Source organism: Micropterus salmoides, unplaced genomic scaffold (genome assembly GCF_014851395.1).
Source record: "Micropterus salmoides isolate LMB-PRFRI ecotype aquatic unplaced genomic scaffold, ASM1485139v1 Ms_hic_scaffold_9, whole genome shotgun sequence".
NCBI lineage: Eukaryota > Metazoa > Chordata > Actinopteri > Centrarchiformes > Centrarchidae > Micropterus > Micropterus salmoides.
Window position 1 is genome coordinate 9,478,778 of NW_024044681.1, and position 27,909 is coordinate 9,506,686.

General features: G+C 39.3%; 2 protein-coding genes across 2 annotated transcripts in view; both read right to left on the reverse strand.

The window, feature by feature from the left end:
* The window catches only part of rars1 (arginyl-tRNA synthetase 1), a 38,210-nt gene extending 32,341 nt beyond the window's left edge, over window positions 1-5,869 (reverse strand). The window contains exons 1-3 of the mRNA XM_038708112.1: window positions 5,715-5,869; window positions 4,307-4,447; window positions 1,818-2,006 (exon numbers count right to left, since the gene is read on the reverse strand). Of these exons, the coding sequence (XP_038564040.1) occupies window positions 1,818-2,006; window positions 4,307-4,447; window positions 5,715-5,759 (375 nt within the window). The 5' untranslated portion in view covers window positions 5,760-5,869. The remainder of the gene's footprint in view (window positions 1-1,817; window positions 2,007-4,306; window positions 4,448-5,714) is intronic.
* Window positions 5,870-7,631: 1,762 nt separating this feature from the next.
* The window catches only part of wwc1 (WW and C2 domain containing 1), a 67,557-nt gene continuing 47,279 nt past the window's right edge, over window positions 7,632-27,909 (reverse strand). The window contains exons 14-22 of the mRNA XM_038707605.1: window positions 27,594-27,786; window positions 26,559-26,699; window positions 25,328-25,377; window positions 23,339-23,519; window positions 22,866-23,036; window positions 22,501-22,593; window positions 19,802-20,032; window positions 19,506-19,624; window positions 7,632-15,524 (exon numbers count right to left, since the gene is read on the reverse strand). Of these exons, the coding sequence (XP_038563533.1) occupies window positions 15,458-15,524; window positions 19,506-19,624; window positions 19,802-20,032; window positions 22,501-22,593; window positions 22,866-23,036; window positions 23,339-23,519; window positions 25,328-25,377; window positions 26,559-26,699; window positions 27,594-27,786 (1,246 nt within the window). The 3' untranslated portion in view covers window positions 7,632-15,457. The remainder of the gene's footprint in view (window positions 15,525-19,505; window positions 19,625-19,801; window positions 20,033-22,500; window positions 22,594-22,865; window positions 23,037-23,338; window positions 23,520-25,327; window positions 25,378-26,558; window positions 26,700-27,593; window positions 27,787-27,909) is intronic.

Below are 27,909 nucleotides of genomic sequence, written 5' to 3' on the forward strand. Positions count from 1 at the left end.
ATTTTATATTTAAAGAAAAGTTTTCGAGAAAAAAAAAAAAAACGAACAATGTTTTTAAAACCTTGAAAACTGGGTTTCACTCTCAAGAAAAGACTCTTAAAAACACCTCTAACCTACTTCTTCTATCCCTGTACAATTCTCTTGTATTGATTGCTCTATTTCATTACTTCTTTCCCTTGGTATTTACCCCATTGATGCCATACGTGCCATTGGCTCTCACCAGTATTGGGCAGTAACACGTTACTAGTAACGTGTTAGTAACTGTTACTGTAATAATATTACTTTTCCCAGTAACTAAGTACTGTAACTAATTACTTTTCTAAAACGCTGCGTTACTCGTTACTGAACGCGCCATCCTTGACGTAAATCCACAGACTTTGTTGTTCATGTCTGCTGACAGCCAAACACTAAATGAAGAATTGAGAACGAGGGAGAGATAAGTAATAAGTAAAGTAATATTACTTTTTTAAGGAGTAATAACTAGTAATTATTACAATTTCTGAGTAACTTGCCCAACACTGGCTCTCACTAGTAATTATTGCTGCTCTTACTAATATCTATTGTCACTTGTAGATCTCTTAGCTGTATTGATGCTTGTATGTAAGTCGCTTTGGATTAAAGTGTCTTCAATACATTTACTCATTTGGCAAAGGTATTTTTCAACCTGGAAAAGCCATCACATATTTTTGTGTCTATGTGACTACTGGGGACAACATTTTTTAAAATTGGTCCAGCGTTGAACGAGTGCGCTGCAGTTGGTGAAACAGGACTATCGCTCCCCGTCAAAGTACGTCCACTAAAGTGCTTCTTTTCGCCGCTGACAGGCTCAGATTGTTATTTTTAAGAGTCTGACAACATTATGGAGAGGACCCCTAGAACCGTCTAGATAGTCTGACACATGTGTTTTTATAATGCAAATAACTAATGAATAAAAACTACAAGCCTTTTCCTAAATATGGGTTTTTGGTGTTTTCTGAAGCTTAGAAGGTACTAAAATAAAACAGCTGTGAGTGTGTTTGTGCGTATTCCATTTTTTCATCTGCCTACAACTTGGAAAGCACAGATTCAAGATGGAAAGCGCTTTTCAGAGAGGCCGCTTGGCAAACTACTGTGTGAATTTCAATCTAGATCTTGTTGTTGTAAATAGGGGGCTACTGGCTATAAACAGTAAGTGTCTAAAATCATCTTCACAAATAAGGAGTTGTGATGTAACCTAATAAATCTCAACAGTGCGACCACAAGACGCCCAAGTGCTGCCTGCTGTTGTCTAGTCCAGCGCACAAGCCACAATGGTCTCTGTGAGCTAGCATGTCATCTCCAAGTGGAACAATTATTGTAAAACTTATGGCTATATTGGTCTCGTGTCAAATGCAAACATCAACAAACAATAGCTATTTCATTCATAAAAATAACAATGTAATAAATCTCAACTGTGCGAAAACTGGCGGCTGCACAAAAGGCGGACTGCAGCAGCGTCAATAAAAAACGCTTCCTCCATCATCTCTTTTATTCTGCGTGTGTTTAGGGTTAGGATCACAGGCATGAAAGGGAACGGCTGGACAACAAACGAGCTGTTTTCAGGCGGTTCAGAGCAGAGCTTTCTGTGGGAGATGGGAACTCCCTTTGGGCTTTTTCACTTTGCAAACCTGTTACATGCACAAAAAGAGAGATATAACTCAATAATGGAGAGTGACAAAAACAAAAAGCATAATATGACCTCTTTAAACCATTTGATGATCTGCAGATTGACTGAAACTTCCATTTAACCCCAGATAAAGAGTGTTTTTCTATGATACACAGACAGACGGCAGTCTAACCTGGGCCATGGCCATGGCACTGTTGCACTGGTAGTCTCCAAACTTGGCCTGCTGGCTGGGCGCGACGGCCAGCGGAGGGTTGTCCAGCTCGGGGCAGGAAGCCCGGATGGCCTCGCCGAAAATCTCCTGGAGCCGCTCGTTGATGTTCATCATGGATTTACTGTAGAAGGTCATCTCCTCTTGCATAGTCTGAGGACATACAGCACATCGGCTTCATAATGACGATACACGAGGAGGAAGCAGAGGAAGATGCAGGGAAGCTTCCGAGCTTCGACCAAGTGCAGCCAGATTTTGGCAAGATGGTGACTAACAACTGAGAAGTTTGTTAACGCTGCACGAGAGATTTGAAAAGTTTACTTTGACGACAAAGTGCTGCACTTAGTCATTACAACACTGTAGTATATAATTAGTCGCAAAATATATATAATTATTGTCAGTTTAGAAAATATAATGGCCGTTATGAAATAATGCTGTCGAGCTGTAATTCTGTAATTTTAAAAAAAAAGTATGAGGTGGTTGTTTCCTCGAAGGATTTCTGAGTAGAAATGAGGTAAGCTTTCATATTATTTATTGAATAAGCTCTGATGTAGTCTACAGTCTGACAACCTACACAAGACAAATCATTACTGCATCGGTTTTTCTGTTCTGCACCCAACACAAAGTTTGTTGTAGTTTAAGACACAAAAACTAGTTTATTGTAATCATCTAAACTAGAATACGCTACATTAATAATGTAGACAGCAACATTAAACCCTAATTTACCCTCCTGTCAAAGACACTTAATGTATTGCAACATGTTTATACTGATGATTAAATGCATGTTCCCTTTGGTGGAGAAGTCATTAGAAGTTATGCTGCAAACCAGGGTAATGTTGTTAAAATGGAGAAAATGTGACACATGTTGAAATGACTCCGTGATCTTTATGCTTATCATAAATATGCACAGACACTTCTGCAAACAGCAGTTGTCTCTGCATTGGGAGTGTTGTGCAAAGCTTTTTTGTTTGAAGGGAAGAAATTAAACAGGCAGTTTGGCTCTTTGTGCTGAGACTCTGTTATGAAAGCTGTTATTAAAAACTACAAACATTTACTCACAATTAGGATAACACAGGACAAGGATTCTGTTAAAAAGCCAGAATATTGAGTTTTTTTAAATTAGCTTTTCTTCCAATCATTTTATTCAATTTAACACTTTTCCATGACTTTTTAGTGACCTTTAATTTAATTTAAATGACCTTTCACAACCTACAACTAGGGCTGAGCAATAAAACAATAATGATAATTAACACAATCTAATTTTCCTCACTAACAATGTAATAAATGCTCAATATATCATCAATAAATATTTGGTTTAATTCATTTGAATCACAAACAAATTAGCACTTAATTTTTCCATTAAAATATTTATTTTGTTGAGGAAAAAGGGACTCAAAAAAAGATTTAACTTTAATTTTACTCTTGCATATTTGTTGAAAAAGATTTTCTCATAATAGTTTTAAATGTTCCACCTCAGATTTGTGAAGTGATCCATTGTTTGGCATCAAGTGTTTGTCACATTCTGACCATAAAGAAAAGTTTAACCACATAATTAACTATCTGGTTTCTTCAATTTTCACTCAGACCAAAAATCAGCCTTTAACCTTGAAAGAAATAATGATTTGATATATTTCATGATCATTATCAATATCAAATGATATGAAATGTTTTTAGATAACATTATCGCCATATCACCCAGCCCTACCTACAACATAAAATTATTATTAAATGACATTTAAACACCAGCATTTTTTCCATTCACATAATGTCAGTTATTTATATATTATACTTCAAACAATCAGATTTTTTGACTTACAATCAATCAATAAAATATACAATTAGGGCTGCAACTAACAATTATTTTCATTATCTATTAATCTGTCAATAATTTTCTCGATTAATCGATTAGTTGTTCGGTCCAGAAAATTATAAAAAAATGTTGATTAGTGTTTCCTGAAACTCAAAGTGAGGTCCTTTTGTCCACATCCCAAATATATTTAGTTTACGTTACATTTCAGAAGCTGAAATCAGAGAATTCGGACATTTTTTCTTTAAGAAAAGGTCTCAAAGTGATTAATTGAATATTAAAATAGTTGCTAATTAATTTAATAGTTAACACCTAATTGATTCCTCAACTAATCGTTGCAGCTCTAAATACAATCTCTGCCCCTATATGGCAAAATCCAATTTCATGACTTTTCCAAAACTTTAAATTAATGCACTTAATTCCATAAATTCTCCAGGCCTGGAAAATAGGATTTTAAAATTCCATGGCTTTTCCAGGATTTCCATTACTGTGGGAAAACGGTCAACAGAGAAAACTTAAAACTCATGGTTCGTCTTTCGGCATTGTGTTTTTCGGGCAGGTTGTCTCAGAGTAATATTTCAACTCAAAGAGGTCAGCAGGAAGCAGAGCTGTGCCCATCTCCAGGGCCCCTTGCTGTGTCACTCACCCTCTTCAGGATATTGAGGCGGTACTTCAACTTGGAGTTTTCCTCCCGCAGCTCCTCCAGATGAGGAGAAACACTCTGGTTCTGGTCTAGTGGGTTTTTAAGACTCTCAATCTCTGCAGAGAGACTCTGGATCTCCTGCTCCTGAAAAACAAAACAAAAAACAAACAAATTTTCATTTGTTTGAATTGAATAATATGTCATGTGACTTTGATAAATCTGAATACACTTGTTAATTCTCTGTTTCAACAAGCTGAATTTAAATCTTAAACATTTTAGCCATACATTAAAGCTCCCCTTCAGGCTAGAACCATTTTAACCTTGAGGCAGCTTAAAGTCAGAATGAAACCAAAAGTTGTCAGCGCATGATGCAACTATCATTAAAGTTGCAAACTGACAGGAAGGATCCCTGAGAACTGGAAACTCTATAAAAATCAAGACTACAATACATTTTGTTGGTTTTAAAAATATATATTTAATGATTTAACACTATTTTCTCAACATTAGATCGAGACAGAAATGATCTATTAGCTGCAGACTTAAAGTAATATCTAAATCATGAAAAATGTTGCATTGTAACCAACCAGGATCCTGTTCAACAACACTTTGATAAATCTGAATACACTTGTTAATTCTCTGTTTCAACAAGCTGAATTTAAATCTTAAACATTTTAGCCATACATTAAAGCTCCCCTCAGGCTAGAACCATTTTAACCTTGAGGCAGCTTAAAGTCAGAATGAAACCAAAAGTTGTCAGCGCATGATGCAACTATCATTAAAGTTGCAAACTGACAGGAAGTATCCCTGAGAACTGGAAACTCTATAAAAATCAAGACTACAATACATTTTGTTGGTTTTAAAAAATATATATTTAATGATTTAACACTATTTTCTCAACATTAGATCGAGACAGAAATGATCTATTAGCTGCAGACTTAAAGTAATATCTAAATCATGAAAAATGTTGCATTGTAACCAACCAGGATCCTGTTCAACAACACTTTAATAAACTAGATAAGATATAAAGATATTCTGGTAAACCCGGCACCAAAATTAGACATGACTTTGACATGAAAACACTCTTCTGCCGATACATACCAACAGCGGGCTAACTTACTCGACAACCTACCGTTAACTAATAAAAGACGAATCCCAAAGTTTAAATTACTAAATATAAGTGGATTTTGATGTAAGAGTTGTTAGCCGATTTCGAGAATCGGTGACCGCCTACAAAACAGACACTTTTTTGTTCGGTTATCTACGTATTTTTGCCTGACAAGCACAGCTACATTAAACCAAGTGTTTTTTTAAGGAAGTTTGGCGCTGGTGTGAGACGTTAGCATTCTGCCAGACGCCGGTGGTCTCACACTAGCTAACGTTAGCTAACAGTCTCCACAGACCGGCCGCTTACCTGCTGTAGCAGTCGAGTCGTGTACTCAGCCACAGGGTCTCCCATTTTTATGAAACACCTAAAACGAAACTCTTCTGTTGATTTGCTGCGGAATCTCGTGGCTGATGAAACTTAACGCTGATAAGCGACACACTTCCGGTAGAGGAGACGTTTTCTTCTTCTGTGGTTAATTGGCCAAACCATCGTAGGTGGATACCGCCACCTGCTGGGTGTGTGTAGAACAGGTTGAAGTCCAGTGGGTCAAAGTGCACAAATAGGACATTTACTCTGCATACAGCTTTTAAGCACTTGAGTATTTCCATTTCATGGTAATTTATAGACTACTTCCAGTCAACTAGGCTTCATTTCATAGGTAGATATTGTACTTTATGGCACTAAAGTAATTTCTTTTAAAATAAACATAAACTTATAAACCACCACACATTGTTGAAGATTAAACCAGTAGTTTCGAATTCTTAGAAAAAGTTGTCTCGTTGTCATGTTTCAGATGTTTTCTTTTGTTAGCAGAGACATTTCCCCTTAAAAACTTCTCACATGGTTTCACTTAAATAACTTTTTTAGGCCAAAACAGCTCAAATTATCTGATATGTTTCAACAAAAAAAACAAAGACTAGAGAACATCTTTCCCATTAATCATCTCACAACCTCTCAAATTTATCTTGTGACCCCTTTGTTGGGAACCACTGGACTAAACTAGTGAAGTGTATATAAAGTATTATACTGAAGTAAGTACATTTTGCTGATAATACTTTTGTACTTTTACTTAAGTAAGGGTTTTGACTAAAGGACTAAAAACTTATTTGTACATTTTGGTACTCGTACTAATGTATGTGAGTATTTCTTTTCTCACTGGCTGGAGATAGTGTTCAATCAGTCTACCTGTATTGTGTTTCTCAGAACTAACACAAACTTTAACCCAGAGATTGAATTGCTTGATGTTTTGAACTTTTTTTATATAACAAATCTCAAATTGAAAACCTGAAATAACATGTAAAGACAGGTGAAGAAACAACAGACCCTCTCCTGCTCAGACTGGCCTGTCAGAATATCCGTACAGTCCCAAACATTTTGTAACTGGATTTATCAGGTGAATCTGAATCCTACATGTATATAATCCATTAAAACTTTTGACTACAGCTGTAGTCAAGTTTCTTCATGTCCATCCTGTAAAACAAAATGTGCAACATGTGTGACCTTTTGTTTTGGAAAAAAAAAGGTTGCAAAGTTCAAACATGATTTTTTATCAGTTAAGAAACATCTTAAATATCAGGTATTTTTGTTCTCTCGGCCTGATGTCAGGAAGTTAATCCATTTCATTTTGTGATTCATTATATTCAGGGTGAAGCCATAAAGAATAATAAAAACAATCCTGCACAGCTGCTCGGCTTTTTAACAACATCACATCAGTCCTGTCTTTGATTTTAAGGTTTCACAGATCACATTTAAAGCACTTCATGGTTCTGCTCCTAGCTACATTGCTAAATTGCTGCTCCCGTGTGAACTCAGCCTCGGGCAGGGTTCTGCTGGCTTTCCCTAGGTCTAGACTAAAGATGACCCGGCTTTTGCAGTCAGAGCCCTTCGGCTCGGGAACTCCCTCCCTGAGAATCTGAGGGTGGCAGGACCGGCGACATCTTTGAAATCAATTCTCAAAACAAATCTCTTTAAAAAGCCTTTTAATAACTCTTATTAATTTCCAAATTGTCTTAACTGTTTATTATTGCAGTTATCTCTGCTCTTACTCCATTTTAACTTTACACATTTTATTTGCCTCAGTCCTGAAATGTTTTAAATCTGTGTTCAACCATGTAGAACTTTGTGACTTTGTTTTGACAAGTGCTGTGTCAATAAACTATTATATCTGTACTCAAAGGTAAGATCAATAAAAGCAGTACAAAATGCAAATTCTCGACTCAATCATTAAAATAGAAGAGAAGAACTTTTTTTTATTTGTTGTGAAACTACAAAACACATTGTTTGGTTTTTTTTTGTGCTGGTGAAATATTTACAACTCTGGTTGACAGTACAGTGTCTGAGAATAAAATTCACAGCTTTTCGGGACTCTACTGGCAAAAAAAAAAGAAAAGAAAAAGAAAAACAGGAAAAGCACACCCAAATCACAAAGTGCAATAAATACATGCTGTACGTTTCTCATAGCCGCCTCCAGTACACATGACCACGTTCATCAACAGTCGTAATACAGACTCATTCGGGAAAGACAAAAAAAAAAAATGCACTTGAACTTCAAAAAGAAAGCAAACATGAATTGCATCACAACCTACATGATGAAAAAGAAATTATCTGTGACTAACAGCATTCGTGTTTTTCTCTGAATGATCGTGATTTCTCGTGGCAAAAACCTACATTCCTTCATCCAGATGTTTTTTGTCTTTTTCAATTTGGGGTTAAACATTCGGTCGATTGTGACACAAGTTCAGCTGACTTTTTAAAACAGACAACACTGTTCCTCAGACAACGCCGACTCCTATTCTTTAGAACTACTCGCTCTACGGTGGAGGAAAACAAAACCAACAGTTTACATTAGGAAAATTAATGCAAACGCTTCTCTACATTTCCAGCTTCTTCTTTCAGATCAGGCCATGTTTGGACATTTAAGACAAAAAATGGTTTACATGTTGCTCTCCGAAAAGGCACACTCCCTCACATAACTCTAAAGGCTTTCATTCATTTCACAGTGTTCCCGCTCCAGTAAAACCCTCAGCCCCGCCAGAGTTCAGCGCTGCGTTCACACTGCAGGAGGACGTGCGAACCGGATGTTTATCTGAGAGACTCAGTGGACAGAGAGCGGGGCAAAAAGGTGAGTTGGCTGTGGACACCAAAGGGAAGAAGACGCGTCCGTGCAAGTTTTAAAATAATAAATCCAGAGGCCTCGTGACTCCGTGAACGTACAGAGAAACGAGGTAAAACGAGACTGGAAGAAAATAACTGCAGGATAAATCAAGAGTCAGAGCTGCTGACAATATTAATCATAGCACCATCCACAGGAAAAAAATCCTTTTCACATTAGATTAGATGGCATCTTCAGGATGCGTAGTTCTCTAAAATGTTGCTACAGAGATAGAAACTGACCTCAAACTGAACTAAATACGCACTCAGTGGCCACTTTATTAGGTACACCTGTACAATCTTCTGCAATGCAATACAACAGCTGTGCTGTAAATTCTTCCTTTTGTTGTGTTTTTTTTTGCTGTGACCTTTGTTACAGAGGTTAAAGCTTATCTCAGTTGGTAGACTTTCTGTCAGAGCTGTGGTTGTGTTGCAACTAAAGAATGTCCAATGAGATATCAGGTATGTTGGACTTCCTGTGGCGATTTGCAGCGCTGACTTAATGTGATGCATGCTGGACTTAAAATAAGGCATGCTGGTTAGAAATTGTGTCCGACTTTTTTCGGCGCTGCAAAACTTCGTAAAACCTTGCAGTCGCTGAGCCCGGCGATCGCTAGTTGCTTTTCTCCGGCTGCACAAAGTTGGAACCACCTTTGGACTGATCTCAGCTCACAGTCAGCCCAGGCAGGTAGATTGTTACCGACTTGACGCCGGTGTTTTGATACCTCGCCCCTGCAGTCGCCTGCAGCTCACGTTAGACCAAGCAAGATCAAGTCTGTGAAAGTCAGCTGCAGTCATTTCAAACGCACCTCATATGAGGATGAGACACAACAGCGCCTCCTGGTGGACTGTTTTAGAGCTCGGGAGGAGCATCTTAAAAGGACTGGGTCTCTCCTTCAACCTAAACTACAACCCGGTCATGTCTGGACTTCTGGAACAGAAGACGCCTCCAAGGAAAAAATAAATTTCCAACTCATCATCAGCATCTGTGGAAAACCATATGTGCCATGAGTCTACATGGGACTGTTATTGACAGTAATATGGTGGTTAAACAAATCCTGCCTGTCACTCATTTCTGAGAAGGCGATTAAGCTAGCTGCACCTACATTTGGAGTGCACTCGTATTCAAGCCTTTATGGTAAATCCACTGAAGCGGCCCAGAGCGAGCTGACAAGCAGGTTAGAGACTTTATCCTGTCAGTTTGTCTCTTTACAAAGACGAGTGTTGCAGTAGGAAAGTCACGTTACGCCGTACGAGAACCACATACAACATTATTTATCAAACTGGGTCGTTAGTGTTAGTTCTGTGACAACGTCTGGTTTTCAAAATAAGGCGTCTGTACAGGATGGAAATAAGATTGATTAGATTGTATTCACAGAAAGTATAAAACATATTACATGTCTCCATTAAACATAAATGGACACGTGTAATTTAATTTACCGGACCCCCACTCGCCATAGTCCCTCCAAAGCCCGTGGTTAACAGCAGAACTGAGTAAAAAGCACATTTTGACTATTTAATTTATGCAGTGATAAAAAAAAAAAAAATAAATAAATTGGCAAAATAAATGGAAAAAAATGTGAATGTACTTGTTCGGTATTCTGCTAATTTTTTCAATTTCATCATTTCATTTGGTTTCGGCTTGTGCCAAGAATTTTCATTTCGGTGCATCCGAGCTGTACGGGATTACACACTTTTAATTTACACCTCTAAGACGGTGTCAAAAAAAAAAGATCATAAAAGAAGAATGTTTTAGGTCTACCTGTCTAACCCAACACACCTGTTCTGCTGTAAAATGGCCACTGAGCGCAAATTAGTAGTAACAGTAGTGGAATGTAACTATAAGTACATTTAATCAAGTACCTTTAAGTAATTGTGTGCTTCTTTGCTGCTCCACCACATTTTAGAGGAGATGTTGTGCTTTCAGCTCTACAACAGTACAGTTTAACACACCGTCTTCCCGACGTCCGCACATGCAGACACAGGTGGAGCATCACAAACATAACACTCGTGGCTACGCAGACACATCAAGTCCTGTTTGGACCACCAGGACACAAGGAAACCAGCGACCACCATTTCTGATTGTGTCAAATCTTTGGTATTGATCTGTAATTCATTGTTTAGTTGAGAAGTGTGACTGATGTGGGATATCACTATTATAAAAACATGAGACTCAAACACTTTGTTCCAGCAGTGTGAACGCAGCCGCAGAGTGAACTTTGATTTGATAAGACTTTATAGACAAGAGATGAAGAGCTGTAGTGTTGTGGGATATTTATTATTGTTATTTACAAAATGTTCCTACGTCTACCTGAACGTGTTGTGACTATCCTTCCTATTTACAACATTTAATTATCATAAAACAAGGCTAATTTTAACTTTTGCGTTAGTTTTTTTTGGAGATCACTGAAGGATTGGAGGGTCACACCAAAGGCAGGCCTGAAAGTCGACTCTGCACCGGACCTGATCTACAGTTCAATCATTTTTTATGAGCTGCTGTTTCTGGACGAACAATAAAACAAAGAAAAACATCTGGAATGACAGCAGCAGCTCGGTTTGTGTCGGCCACGTTCTTGTTTACACCGGGAATGGAAACGTGACTATAAGAAGGGTTTGTGCCACGTGGACACTTTCATCTGAAGCACCTAACGTACCCGAACTACGTGTTAACCTGGTGACCCAGCAAGACGTGAACCTCTTAACGATGACACAGACGACCAGTTGGCGACCTCGGACACAGCCTGGGTTTCATTTTGTTTCCAATAAGGCGACATGAAGTTTATTCAGCATCATGAGCTGGGAGCGACTTTCTGCGAAATACGATTTGATGAAATGACGACAAAATGACAAAAGTCCACCCCCCCCACCCCCAACAGGAATAAAAAAGTCCCTCGTCTTCCAGTGGACCGCCATGGGACATTTTTTCGCTAGTAGCAAGCAAGCAGTGAACATCAGCTTAGCATTACAGTGCGTGTTGACAGATGTAGTTCAACGAGCTTTACTGTTTCACTACAAACTGCGACTTCCTTGACTTTCAAATGTTTATTTTAAATTAAGAAACATCATATGTGTGCGCAGTGGCGGCCCAAAGCTCAGAGAAGCGAGCTTGTGACCGGGAGCTCGCCGATTCAATCCCTTCCTCATTTACCACCACTAAGGTGCCCTAACGGTGTGATTGTGATCAGGGCCTTCCTGCAAATGAGAGGATGCTCTCAGTGAAGCTCACTGAATAAATAAAGGTTAAAAAATGATGTGTGTATTTCAGGGCACAATTCAAACGGAAACACCAAATTTGTTGCCTCTCACCGTAGACTACAGTACACCCCCCCCCCCAAAATAAGGTCCCATGAGGCGGGAGCAGAACGGACAGACTTAGGTTCTTGATTGTCTATTTCCACGTTTTTGTTACTCTTCATTTCGTTTCATCTCTTTTTCTACTCTAACTGTAAGTGTTCTGTCTTTTCTGCTTCAAGTTTTTTTTTTAGAGCCAGCTAACTAAAACGGTTTCTTTATTCTGTGTACAGTGGGTGTAATTTACCAACAGTGTAGTGGGTGTCCCTGTCCTCTCAACCTGACCACAGTACTTCTACTGAGTCGTTTACGACCCTATTTCCCTGAATGCATCAACACCTTGATGACGTAGTCATGTAGATTTACGAAGCAACATTTAATGATTTCATATTCCTTTTTTTGTAGGATTTAGTTCCATCTCTTTATTTATTTATTATATTTTCAGTGTTCTCTTCTGGTAATGCCCAAGAGGTGATCATTTCAGCCAGAAAATACTGCCGCCTTGAGTCGTGATTTCTCCTCTAATTATTATGAGTCAATTCATTTTCTGGTGCTGATTTGTTGGTTTTCCCAAACACTGTTTACAAAGGCTAAGCTTCTGCTTTGTACTGTAGTCACTACACTTTATGTGGAAGAAATATAATACGCAACTGGTCCAAAACTGAGGTAGAAGGCAAAATAATAAGTAAAATAACTAAACCTGTTTTGTTGCTGCAATGCATTCTGTTCTCGATTCCTGCTCCTGCGAGTGTTTAACTTGGCCTCTGTGTATTGTCTCTCTCTGTTTGACTGGTGAAAGTGCCCACTCCGACACCGAAATCCAAAGCTCATTATTAATATTAATTCTATTTTAAATATTTCAATCAAATGTCACGTCTTCTACAAGAGTGCAGTTAACAGCAGGATCATTTAAAATATCACAACGTCTAGAAAACATGGAAGTATCTCGCCTCAACAGTCTAGAGTTTTAGAGAGTTTCACTTTAACGTAGGAGAAATGTTGATAAAAGCAGCGGGGACACCTCCTGCAGCAGCTACTCCACATCCAGGTACAAACAGAGTCAGTTAACAAGAGCCAGAGTCGAAGTCTTCACTGAGCTTAATAAAAAACAAACAAAAAAAAACAGTGAACTGACTCAGTAGAATTACATTTTTAACAGCCTTCTGGACGCCAACAATAACAGGACAACTCTTTTTCTTCTGATTTCACAGCCAGGTTACTAATCAAGTGCTCACATTTAACAGCATGCGGAAAAGTTTGTGTTAATTCCATAAACTGACGGCATCTTGGGAGGTTCTGCATGATCAATTATCTAACAACATTGGTGAAATTAACTAACACTCCATGCTGCTTGGAGCTGAAGCCTCCTAACAAATGATTTAATTTCCCTTTACTGTAAAGTGATTCTCTAAATCCACTTCCAGAACATTTCTTTAACCTTTTATCCAGCCACAGGACACAGACACTACCAAAGGTTACATGAATATGAACACGTAACATATGTGCTGATAGAGCAAGACTCTCGCAGCAGCAGCTGAAACCTTGAAAATAAGCATCGCTCAAACGTCAAAGCAGTCGGACAACTGACGAAATCTTTAAAAACTTTAAATATATTTGACCTCGGTGACAATATTCCCTGTTGCCCCTGGTAGCGAGATAGTTTATCACACACTTCACGAGCTGACGATGACGGTCACCCGACGGCTGGTCTCCAAACCACGTTTATTGTCAAGAAACTGGAGTTGTTTATTATCATAATAATAAACATTATGAAGACAAAAAATCTGGATGAATGATCGGATTAGCACACGAAGGCAGCAGGGATTTTGATTGATTGTGCTACAGAGAGAGTTGGATGCGAGTAAAAAATGTTTTTTAGCGAAAAAGTAGCTGCCTGCTCCGATTGGCTGGATGTGGACGTCGAGTCGGCCGACAGTCCCAGATATTTAGCATGCTAGATATCTGTCTAGTGTCAGCAATGTGACAGAGAGCCCCCTTTTTTTACGATCGTGTAGTGTGAACTTGGCTTAAAGTTCCTCAAAACCAAAACAATGAGGTGAAAGATGTAAAAAAAAAAAAAAAAGAAAGAAAGAAGGCGACTTAAGAGTCAGGTGGTGTCACCAATAAGAGAGGCACCTTTTCATGTTATACATTCATTCAACCCATTGTTAAAATATCAGTTTGTGCAGCTTTAAAGACTTGATAAGAAGAAACAAAAGGTGACATGTTCAGTTTTGCGGGGGCACCGTGCTAACATGAATCAGCATTACAGAGATTTACAACGTCCAGCTGAATAAGAGACATGACAGCGACTCAGATATGTATCCAGAATATGCAGCTACCCAGTGGAAACTATAAAAACTGACCACATACAGTGCTCATATGTTGTCAGAGCAGAAAATGTTTTCACTATCCAGTAGATCAGGAGCCTTGAGAGGAAAAGTAGGACTGCTATCTTTCTATTAGTCACTTCCTTTTAGTCATACAATCAGCAAGAAGTTCACAGTCATCAAAAATACATTTGATCTTCACTTTCTGTGTGTGTGTGTGTGTGTGTGTGTGTGTGTGTGTGTGTGTGTGTGTGTGTGTGTGTGTGTGTGTGTGTTTAGACAATCTTCGTGTGCCTCAACAATCAAAAATCATTCCAGCTCGAGGCAAAGGTTTCTGGATATTTTTCATTTTCCAAAAACCTCACATCAAGTTTCTTTTTTCTGTCTCTTTTTTTTCAAAACCTCAAGTTTCTTAAAGTGCAGACTATCCGATAAACTACCTGAGTGTTAGTGAGTTAGTGCTATTTCTATACTTTGCTGAGTGTGTGTGTAACTGGTGAGAGACAACCACGACAAGTTTTTACTTCAGAGCTAAAACCTGGTCTCGCTGATTAAAAGAAACGCTCTTGAATCAGTAGAGCCAGCTAATTTAGTAATGTTTGTACAGCAAAGACACACACTGCAGGTTTCCTCTTGTGTTGCGTCGTGTAGCGAGAGACGCCAGAGCTGAAACAGAAGGCATGCTGATGATACTTATGTACAAACATCTGTGCTGTCAATATTATACTCTGCAGACAAGCTTCAGGTGTGCTTAAGCGTAGAAAGTTTTCGAAATGCTCTAAAAAAACAAAAAAAACAACACATCACTTGAAGGTAAATATTAAATACCTCTTAAGTTTAGATAATTTTCATTTATCATCAGCTTAAGTTGATTATTTTGCTTTAGTACCATTGTTTATGCTATCAATATACATTGATTTTTTTTTGTGTAAATGTTATTTTAGTACAAAACTCTTTGTATGCACATGTGCAGCTGTGTGACTTTGTTCTGGAATGATTTTAAACACCTAAGAGCCTATTAACAGCCTGTTAGAAACAGAGTGGAAGAGATGCTGAAATAACAAAAACAAAAAGCTGTAGCAGTGCTAGCACTAATTTACAAAGACTATCCACATTAGAAATGCTGAGCTCTTTAAAAATGTGTTTCTTCATGGTTTTGAGTTTTCCAAACATATTTTATCGTCTTTTTAATTCTTCATAACACCGCCAAACGTTTGCTTCATTTGTCTGGGAACAGCAGGTTAAGACTCGGAGGGGGAAATACTTTGAAATGCTTCTCTACACGTCGTCAGCCGGCAGGTCGGGGATGCTGGTCTTTGCTCGTGTGAAGAACGCCATCTTCTCTCTGAAATCACACAGGAAACAGTCAGAGCAGTGAGCCTGGAGCTGAAGACAAGTAAGATCTTTACATAATGTGTAAGGCCAAAGCAGTGGTTTCAAACAAAAGTCCTCATGTTAAAACTTCTGTTAATATTGTCATTCTGTTTCTCTATAGCGTAATTATGCTATAGACAAAAAGAAATATGCAGTTGGGGTATTAATTGATCTAAAAAAAGGATTTGACACAATAAATCATGAAATATTAATCAGTAAACTTGAACGAATCGGGATGAGGGGGTAGTTCTAAACTGGGTAACTAGCTATCTGAGAGACAGACAACAATTTGTGAAGATGGGAGATTATTCGTCTGAATGTCTGGCCATGGCTTGTGGTGTCCCCCAGGGATCAGTGTTGGGACCACAGTTATTTTTATTATCCATCAATGACATTTGCAAAGTATCTCTATTATTGAATTTTGTATTATTTGCAGATGATACAAACATATTTGGTTCAGGGGACAGCTTACAGCAACTCTTGGAATCAATCAATTCAGAATTCAAGAAAATAAAAGAACGGTTTGACATAAACAGGTTATCAATAAATTTGAGTAAAACTACATTCATGGTATTCGGAAACTGTAAGTCAAATCATCAAGCACAGATACAGAAAGAGTGTTTACATAGAAAGAGTACATGAAAATAATTGTGGAGTGATCATAGATGACAAGATTTGCTGGAAGCTTCACATAAAACACATAAACAACCAAACTGTCCAGAAGGATTGCAGTCCTAGCAAGAGCCAAACACATTCTGGATCTTAAATCACTTCACATCTTGTACTGCTCACTATTGTTACCTTATTTGAATTACTGTGTAGAGGTTTGAGGAAGCACTTATCAACATTCACTACAGCCACATGTACATGCAGCACCCATGCAGTCCAAAACAAATTTCCTTTCGAGGACAATAAAGTATACTACTACTACTAGTCACAATGCAAAAAAGAGCCATGAGAATCATTCACCACGTCGGATTTCGGGATCACACAAATTCATTATTTCTACAGTCTAAATTGCTAAAATACCACGATCTAATTGAATATCAAACTGCAGTATTCATGTACAAAGCAAGAAATAGCCTATTGCCTGGGAATATAGAGAAGATGTTCTCTGAGAGGGAGGGAGGGTACGATTTATGGGGAAGGGGAAATTTTAAGACTAATAGATTTACACCAACAAGGAAAAGATTGTTTGTCAATTTGCAGAGTTAAATCATGGAACAAACTAAATGAGAACTTAAAGCAACGCCCAAACATATTCCTTTTCAAAAAAATGTACAAAGAAATTATTTTCAGGAGGTATCGAGAAGCACTGTAGTAAAAGTAGGAGTGCTCCTTTGTTTATGTTTTTTTTGTCTCTTGTTTGTTTGTTTTGTTGTATTTTTTTGCTGTTTGAATAAGTACATAATCGAGGTTAGATAAATAAATACTTGTCAGTGGTCACTTTAATATTGTGAATATAAAAATATAATAAATATATATATATATATATATATATATATATATATATATATATATATATATATATATATATATATATATATATATATATATATATATATATATATATATATATATATATATATATATATATATATATATATATATATATATATATATAAATACACACACACACACACACACACACACACACATCCATCCATCCACACATACACGCGGTATATGGATGTATATAACATAATAAAAATATAAATATTGTAAATTGAAGGAATGTAAGAATTAAAAGGGTAGGAGTACATAAGTTTTACTTGTTCCTACTCCTTTTCGCACATGTGATGTTTTTTTCTCCTATGTTTTTAAACATTGTTTTATTTTATTTTTTTTATACTTTCTCTTGCATGTTCGAAATAAAGATTTTAGTTCAAATGCTATCTAATCATCTGTTGTCTTTCCATCCTGGAAAACAGATCCCTGCTTTGCTGCTTTTGTAGTTTCTGCCTGTGTGTGGCATGTCTCCTCATCCAAATCACGACTCTAAGAAAATTTATACACTGCTCAAAAAAATAAAAGGGAACACTTAAACAACACAATGTAACTCCAAGTCAATCACACTCCTGTGAAATCAACCTGTCCAGCAACACTGATTGACAATCAATTTCACATGTTGTTGTGCAAATGGGATAGACAACAGGTGGAAATTATAGGCAATTAGCAAGACACCCCCAATAAAGGAGACGTGGAGGAGGCCGTAGGAGGGCAACAACCCAGCAGCAGGACCGCTACCTCCGCCTTTGTGCAAGGAGGAGCAGGAGGAGCACTGCCAGAGCCCTGCAAAATGACCTCCAGCAGGCCACATATGTGCATGTGTCTGCTCAAACGGTCAGAAACAGACTCCATGAGGGTGATATGAGGACCCGACGTCCACAGGTAGGGGTTGTGCTTACAGCCCAACACCGTGCAGGATGTTTGGCATTTGCCAGAGAACACCAAGACTAGCAAATTTGCCACTGGCGCCCTGTGCTCTTCACAGATGAAAGCAGGTTCACACTGAGCACATGTGACAGACATGACAGAGTCTGGAGACGCCGTGGAGAACGTTCTGCTGCCTGCAACATCCTCCAGCGTGACCGGTTTGGCGGTGGGTCAGTAATGGTGTGGGGTGGCATTTCTTTGGGGGGCCGCACAGCCCTCCATGTGCTCGCCAGAGGTAGCCTGACGGCCATTAGGTACCGAGATGAGATCCTCAGACCCCTTGTGAGACCATATGCTGGTGCGGTTGGCCCTGGGTTCCTCCTAATGCAACACAATGCTAGACCTCATGTGGCTGGAGTGTGTCAGCAGTTCCTGCAAGAGGAAGGCATTGATGCTGTGGACCGGCCCGTCCGTTCCCCAGACCTGAATCCAATTGAGCACATCTGGGACATCATGTCTCGCTCCATCCACCAACGCCACGTTGCACCACAGACTGTCCAGGAGTTGGCGGATGCTTTAGTCCAGGTCTGGGAGGAGATCCCTCAGGAGACCATCCACCACCTCATCAGGAGCATGCCCAGGCGTTGTAGGGAGGTCATAAGGCACGTGGAGGCCACACACATTTTGACTTGTTTTAAGGACATTACATCAAAGTAGGATCGGCCTGTAGTGTGGTTTTCCACTTTGATTTTGAGTGTGACTCCAAATCCAGACCTCCATGGGTTGATAAATTTGATTTCCACTGATAATTTTTGTGTGATTTTGTTGTCAGCACATTCAACTATGTAAAGAAAGGAGTATTTAATGAGATTATTTCATTAATTCAGATCTAGGATGTGTTATTTTAGTGTTCACCTTTATTTTTTTGAGCAGTGTATTATCTTTACAGATTGTAGGGACCGGTGAGCCAAATTTGTTAATTTTGGGATATATAAATAAAACTGACTTAATTGTATTCCTGGTCCTGGAGTGTTTTTCTCCACTTGCTATGGAGAAAAAAAGAGTACAAACCACAATCTATGTAATAAATGTACGATATTAAAAGGGCTGGGACTCTCAGGGTACCTCAAGACATTATACTATCAGGATGCCCACCATGAAGATGATGCTACCTCTTGATAACAGGCAATTGTGTGATTACAACCATCTGAATTGTCATTGTCATTATGTGGGTTAATGAGGACTAAAGACAAGCCTCTAAAATAATTCAGTAATTTGAAGTCAAACAGTTACAAACTGGAAAAACATTAAACTGCCAGAAAGCAGAACAACTATCTGGATACGTCTGTGCTCCTGCATCACCAGACTGTATCTGCATGTTGGTACATCGTTATAGAGAATATATCATAAGAGGTCGTGTCGCCAAGTGCATTTTTGTAAAGATCATATTCTCACAGTAATCATCAAATCTAACATTTCATGCATCTTGGGTATTCGACAAACATACAACAACTGAGTCTCATATTTCAGAGTTCTGTCCACCTCCGACTGAAACCCCGTCTGTTGTTTTACCCACCTGAAGGTCTGGACCTCAGGAACCTCTTTGCGGCTCTGGCCCCTGATCTTGTGGACGTCCTTGGCTGCTGCCCTCATCATCTTCTCCACCCGCTTCTCCTGCAGCTGCTCCTCACGAGTCTGAACAGGATGAAGAGCAAAGACCGTGTTGAGCTCGGTGGAGAATCACAGATACTGGCCTCTGCTCGCCTTCATTTACAAAGGTAAAGAAGAGCGCCCTCTAGAGGACAAACGTTTGGATGCATTGGTAAACAGACCTGGACACCTTAACAGTTTCTGACTAGGATGGTCACTCGCCTGTTTCTCGGCCTGCTTGAGGAGGAGGCGGAAGCGCTCGTCTTCTTGGACCCAGGCCGGCAGCTCTCTCTGGCCCTGCTGCCTCGCCTTTTCCAGCTGCGTCTTCAGCTCCCGTAGCACCCGCAGCTCCTGCGCCAGCCGGGACTGGCGAGTCCGAGACAACTGCAGGTCCATCTCCAGGTCCAGGGACGTCCGCAGCAGTCCGTCCAGACCTTTAACCTGCACAGGAGGCTGAAGGGAGGACAGAGGGATATAGTTAAGTGCTGCAGACACAAACACTACTACAACACTTTGTTTCATTATCAGTTCATCTACAAATTGTTTTCTCAATTAATCATTCTATAAAAAAGTCCAGCATGACTTGTTTTGCCTAACCCAAAAAGCCAAAGGCCAAGGCCAAAAAGCCCAAAGCCAGCAGTGTATTTCTTAAAAGTCACCTGAGCGTACAGTAACACCTTCATATATTCGCAAATACTGTCACAAACACGTGGGGCTGGTATGAGATTTTCCCTCTGCTGTCGAACCCCAGGAGGGACGCTGAGGCAGACTTTGCTGCTGAGCTCTAAGTTAATAGAAGCTAGCAAATGTCAGAGCTGATTAAACATTCAGATGGTTATTAAATATTAAGAGTCACTTCACTGTGAATGGTTGGGCGGCTTAAAGACTCAAAAAATGCAAATAGGCTCTCAGTCCCGCTCCTTGGAGAAAGGGGACGACAGTTAATGTTGTCGGTTAACCTGCAGGTTCGACGTCGCTATTAAACTGTCAAGGCCTCAAGAAGCAGGAAGATGACAGTAGACATCCAGCAGATAAGAGAGGACGAGAAGTCAAATCCCCGAGGCTGTAACACAGTCAAACTGCTGGAGTGAAACATACTGAGATAAACTGCTGAGGTCCTGAACTACTGGGCTTCAATGTCAACGGTCCTCTTCATCTTTGTCTCCACAGCCACTAATGTGGTCATTTAAGTTCAAGTTTAGAGCACCCTCCAGCGTATTTTGACATTTCAATGATATTTCATATTTTTCACAGTTATATCCTTACAATGTTGATTACCCACATAGTTCGCCAAGTATTTTTTGACAAATAGCTTAATTTTGTGCTCAAAGTTGCTTATTTGTTAAAACGGGGTGGTAACGTATGACTATAGTAATTCCATAAGTCATACGTCATTCTCCAAGCTTGCGCAGGCGCACTGTCATGCCTCGTTAAAAAACTGTCACGCCGTCACGCCTCGTTAAGTCAGAGCATCAAAGCGATAAACATCGTTGTGAGCTAGCTAACCAATTTATCATGTAATGTACTTAACTTACAGTAGGTATGTCTCTCTGTGTCTGATGGTCGGTTTGTCTTTCTAGATTAGTGAGCTAAGTTAACTAAGTTGTAGTTTGCCAGGTGTCGTTAGCTAGCACAGTTATTGCAGAAGTAATAGACCCCCCACACCTCCGCGGTAAAGTCAGCACACCATAAAACGTAGTGGGAGTTATCGTGTGCAGTGCGTGACATCGACTGTATAATTGATAACAGCTGATACACGCACATTAGTTTCTATCATGGGTAAGTAATAGCTACTCCTGCCAGACAGTAAAGTGTACTAAACTTTACAGTGTAGAGATGTTAACACAGCATATCGTTAGTGAACACTCCAGCCGGTCAGTTTTTAGTTGTCATGGAAATGTATTACGTCTGACTATTAACCACACCCCCATTCTCTGTTTTAAGAAAGAACGGCAGTTAAAACTGGCTGGAGGGGGCTTTAAAGATTCAGTCTATGTCGTGCTAAATAAAATGTAGCTGAAATGAAATATTGATTTCCCTCAGGACCAGAGAATAAAAACTGACAAAACATCTGACAAACGGTAGAAGCATGTTAAATTTATGGGTGCTTCACTGAACAAAATTATAAATGCAACACGTTTGTTTTTGCCCCCAGTGGCCTTTTATTGTGGCCAGCCTAAGGCCTTTTATTGTGGCCAGCCTAAGGCCTTTTATTGTGGCCAGCCTAAGGCACACCTGTGTAGTCCCCACGCTGTCTGATCAGCATCTTGATATGCCTGTGAGGTGGATGGATTATCTCGGCAAAGGAGAAGTGCTCACTAACACAGATTTTGACAGATTTGTGAACAATATTTGAGAGAAATAGGCCTTTTGTGTACATGGAGAAACTCTTAGATCTTTAAATTCAGCTCATGATGAATGGGGGCAAGTGTAAAAGATCTGAGTTAGGGGAAAAAAAACAGACAGAAACCACATACAACTAAAATCTGAAGAGACACATACCTGCATTGCCTGTTTATACCTTCTTTTTTTTTTTTTAAGATTTCTTATTTTACTATTAACGCCATAATATTGTTACTGTATTTTTTATTTGCCTTTGCACCATTAACATATTAAAATACTACATAAGGTTATTATCAGGCCGCTACTTAAAAATTTCATTCAATTAAAAAACCCGCAGACACATTAAAGAGACTTTGGTGAAAATTCTGCCACTGCCAACATGTTTAAATGATGACGAGCTTCAGGTGTGGTGAGCCATAGTGGAAGACAACTGATGCAGCAGCTCAGCGCCTCACGACATCCAGAGAAAAAGATTTATGACACTACCATCGCCTAATCGGACACAGTGACCATCTCAAAAGACACAACGTGTGACACATTAACAGAGAGAGATCAACAGACAGCAGTGAAGTTTCTACCTTCTTCATGCGCATGCTGCGTCGCTCTGAGGCGTTTCTGACAAACGGAGACTTCTTGGAGAGGGTGGAGCTGTCGCTGTCACTGCGGTTAATCTGGGAAGACAAAAACAGAGAGAGCGTGGGTGGTGATGGCGCAGTGGATAAGACACCTGTCATTGGTTTGAGAGATACAGGTTCAATTCCCCACTGTGACACATCCACCAATATGTATGTATGTATATATGTATATATATAGCAATTGTAAGTCGCTTTAGAAAAAAAAGCCTCAGCTAAATGAATACATGTAATATTAATTCATAAACCGTACCGCACTGTACTTATGTCAGTTTATAAAGATGACAGAGTTAAAGGTCTGGTTCAGTTACCCTGCAGATGTACTGGCTCTGAGGTCCAGGGGAGAAAGTCTTGGAGCGGATGATGGTGTTCCCTCTCATAAAGGGGTTCTGCTGGTGCACATCTGGGCGGCGTTCCTTAGGTCGCACCACCGAGCAGTGGTGGGATGGCGACAAGCTGTCCATGCTCGTCTCCTTGTTCAACTGGGCAAAGAATACACAGCGATAATAACGAGAAAATGTAGCGAGATCAAGAGAATTTCTTTTTCTCTCTGAATGACCGTTAAACAATTGTTCACCAAACATCTTTTAGAGAAATTATTTTCCTTCCGTTTTCACACATCATAGCTGCACTGAATGCGTTTACTTCTGCTTTCCAAGTCATCCAAGAAAAGAAGAACGATATGCTACAATCCAGCACGAGTACATCGTAAACTTTTCTCTACTGGGGAGTTGATTTTTCCTTCAGGCACGATCAACAATCAGTGGAAAATCACAAAAGTTACCTTTTCTGTGATGGCTCCTGCTGCTGCTGCTGCTGCTCGAGGAGGTTTGGTCACCTTCTCCTCCTCTTCCTCCTCTGCTTCCCATTGGCTGCTCTCAGGATAAAACCCGCCCTCTTCCTCCAGAGGCTCCATGCCATTTCCTTCTTCATCAAACATATCAGCCTCCAGAGGGTCGCCATGCCTGACGATCAACAACAGACGCAGTGAGACAATGGCAGAGAGGAAGACAGTCCTCAGTTCCCACTTCTAGTACTATTTAGAGTTGTGTTTCAACCTCAGTACTTTTGTACCAACCAAACTGTGTTTGTATCAAGAGTTGACATTATTTTGTAGATTCTGCCACCTTAAGAACACCAACTACTACCGCCAATATACCAAACCTGTATTTATTGACATTTTTCTTTTGGTTATTTTGCACTAGATCCTACTGTATCCACTGTACTCTTTAATTTATTTTTATTTGCATTGGACCATACAGCTACGGATGGATGGACGTAATGGCCCATATGGTGTTATGTTATGTGTTACGTGATCTTATTTTAATTTTTGTTGTGATTGGTTGTTGTCATGTCATGAGCACACTGAGTCAAATTCCTAACAACGAAGCTGTATGGAAATAAAGTATTGAATCATGAATATTTTATTGTCAGGTCTGTGCACACTTTACCTACAACTACCTGTTGTTGTTGGTAGCGCAAAATAGATTGTAAAGAATTACACAGAATAGATGAAACCTAAAAACCACTGTCTGCTTCCTTCTGTAAAACTGAATAAGCATAACTCAAGTATTTCAGTGACTGAAGAGGAAGAGAGAAGTTGCAAGTGGAGTTGTTGGGGTCACTATAATCTCAGGACACCTGGTGATTGTCGTAGGACAGAGGAAGGAGGAAAGAAGGTGGTGTAGCAAACATTTGAGTAGCTTTATTTACAGTCTGAACCTGCCAGGTAGCATTCTGTCTGTGCTGTGTCTGTTTGTCACTCCACAAACATTTACGTGGAAACGTGACGCAGTACAGATCATCTCTGTAAAAATAACAGGTTTACTCAAACAATTATTTACAATCTCTATAATAAAATTATCATGCAGGACGTACAGAGATTGTTAACTTATAACTACCAATACAACAACATAAAAAGCATTTAAAATCTTATACAAAGATACAGAAGATTCATCAGCTAAATGTACCTGAAGTATTATTATATCTGACATAGATTGTTAATACTGAACAATCCATTTGTGAGCAGCACTTTACTTTGCAGAGGTAGAGCCAGTATATTAATTAATTTCCTAGGGGTTGGGGCCCTGCCGAATGGTCACAACTGCTAACAACCCTGAACTCAGAGACACTTCTTTTATGTAATTGGTCACAAGCTAAAAATGTTTGGCAACCTTTAATAATCCCTTGTGTTTTATGAAATTATCACATTTATTAATCTTACTTAGCTACAGCTGTTAAAGAAATGCAGTGGAGTAAAAAGTACATTATCTGCATGTGAAATGCAGTGATGCAGAAGTATTGAGAAGCATAAGTTACTCAAGCAAAGTACAAATACCTCAAAATTATACAGTACCTCAGTACATGTTTTTAATTACTTTTCTGACTGAGAATGTATATTTTACATCTCTTGCCCAAAACATCCCTTACAAAGAAATAGAGCGAATGAAACATGCCGGATCATGTTGATCAATCAGACAAGTTAACTCACATAAACCAGCATCAAACACAGCTGCAGAGATTTTTATCCTTCTGAATAAGGGAGGTCATGGCTTAGATAGATTTATAATGCAGTTAGACTGTTCACTAAAATAATCATTAAAATGCTGTGTGAAGATGCCCTAACAGGGACTGATGTATGATGAAGGTCTGGAAATCGGTGGTTAAAAGAATGTTGCTAAGGTGGGACCGATTAAAAGAGAGGACAATAGATGGTCAAGAGTGAAGGAGGGAATAAATAAAAAGGTAGATGATGTAAAGGAGAAACTCTCACCACTCATCGTCCTCAGGAGCTCCGACTCTGTCGCTGCTGGAAACACAAGTCTGAAACGCAGAACACACACATCAGGACCAAACACAGACATACAGGTGTGTTTTCCACCTTATTTAAAAAAAAGTCGTTATATAAAAGTTGCAAAAATAAAATACAACAGAAAAGATATAAAAAGCAAGACCAACTTAATTTACAATAATTAGCTAAAATTACAAACACTGACAGGTAATAGAATCAGCCTCAAAATCCTTCTTCCATGATTTGAAATTGTCAAAAGACAGATCTTTCAGTTTAAAAAGATTTATGGAGTTCCAAGCTGATGTTGCCACAGTAAGCAAAATAAAGTCCTGTGAACGGAGACAGTTCCCCCACATTTTTAAATGATTAAACAGTACAAATAATTAGGTAGCAAACCCAGTATGGCTTTGTAAATAAAAACATACCAGTGACTGAGTCTATGGATTGCCAGGAAAGGTCTTCCAACCCCTGCACATAAAGTGTGGTGGTGTGTAAGTGCTTTACATTTTAAAATAAGTCTCAGTGCTCCATGGTAAAGTCCATCAATGATCTCAAACACTGAGCAGAGGCATTCATCCATAAAATATCACCATAATCTAGTATAGACAGAAAAGTCTTTAAAAGAGAAACAAGCTTTATTCCTAAAATAAAATCCCAACTTCAACTTAACTTTTTTGGCAAGCTGCAGTAAGAAATACACTGTTCTGTATTATTAAGCCATAAATATGTTTAACTAACAGTCAAAATAAGCAGCAGTTCAGTTTTCAGCTGTTCAGTGCTTCATATGCTAATCCTGCTGCAGCAAGTTAGTTATTGCTGGTCTGACTAGTTTATAAATGAGTGAGAGGCTTGAGTGCCTGAATAAAATTAAGGAAATATCTATACACTTACACCTAAATTCCTAACCAAGTTAACTCACTGATTTCTGCTGACAGTTGTAATGAAGTAATGAAGTGTCCCTTCCGCTTGGGTTTGTCCATATCATGGATGTAATAAGGAGGACCGTATACATATGCATATTTATGACACGCCGTCATCTTTTCATGGAGACAGGAATGCAATACAAAACGTAAATACTGTGGTCACGGAAACCGGCCAGGCGTTGTCGTACTTGAGTGGACCATGTTTTCACCCTTGTGTTATTAAATCATTTCTGAGCTGAAAGTCAAAGTATCAAATGTGAACCAGCAGTCCTCAGGGTGTCTCTCTTTACCCTGTCAGAGCCGCCGGCTGCTCGTCTCTCTTTGTCCTTGTTGTGTATCTCGGGCATGTAGGCGCGGCTCAGCAGGTTGTACCACTTGGTGCACCTCTCCTCCGAACAGCTGACATCAGCCAGGCTGATCTGGGCTCCCGCCTAGAGGGGAGGAAGGGGAGAAAGCAGGAGAGACATAAGATGGAGGGATGTTAAAAAAAATGGGAAGATTTCTTTAAATCTGATTCTTATTTTTAATTCCTTTTAATGTTCCTTTTTTAGAAAAAAGCAGCACTTTTAAACTGCCTCAGTGTGAAATTTGTGCTACTTCCATTTTCTTAGAGTCCCTCTGCAATGCATGTTCTTTATCCTAAAATACAATTTTTTTTTTAATAATCTACTGTAAAAATAGAAAGCAGCTAAAACTAGTATAAAACATCTCTTTTTATTGTTAGAGATTCATGCAATGCATGGGCGGGCTGCACCGGTATATTTTGCAACGCATTTTAACATTTTGCAGAGAAACAAATAGAAATGTTTTCAAATATATTACAAGACGCGGACAAGGTAAAGCAACAGTGAACACACCATTGCAGATGTCGTTTGGGTTTCATTTTGACAGGCTCCGTCATTAACCTGTTGCTGAAAACGGAATCGCAGGTAGAAAAATCCAGAAAACGAGTTCTGTGTCTTTTCTGCGACTTTATAGCACATACTGCGGATGGAGAAAGCCGTCTTGCTCCATAACTATCTAACTAAATTATACATCCAGGTCACCCTTGCAAAAGAGGTTCTTAATCTCAACGGGACTCTCCTGGTTAAATAAAGGTTAAATAAAATAAAAACATAAAAGTAAATTAAAAAAGAAAAAGCAGCCAGAGAGCGTTTCCATTGTTGTGCTGCTCCTGGTTTTGAAGCTGTTGGTGTAATATAACCTTCAACCTGACAAACACAATAAAAATCTCAACTTTAACAGGATGGAAACATTTAAATCAAACGAGCACTGCATCTTCCCCGCACGCCAGGTTTAAAAGCACAAAGGAGAGTTCTACTAACCAGACACTCTTCATGGCCCGACTTGCTGGTGTTGCAGACGTCGACCCTCAGTGTCTTCTGCCGCAGTGCACAGTGGGATATCTGCATGCTGAACACCTCGTTGACCTCCACGACGTCCTGAGGCAGACAGCCCCGTGTTCGGAAGAGGCAGCGGGTGGCCTCCACGCAGGGCAGCACCGCCGAACGCACATACCTGCAGCAGACACAGGTGCAGGTGTTACCATGAGGCCGTTTGCTCACATGTACCGTTTCAGCATGTCTGCTGCTTTAAATCTGTCTTTGCAGTTACCTTTTAAATAGATGCCGATGCTGTGGA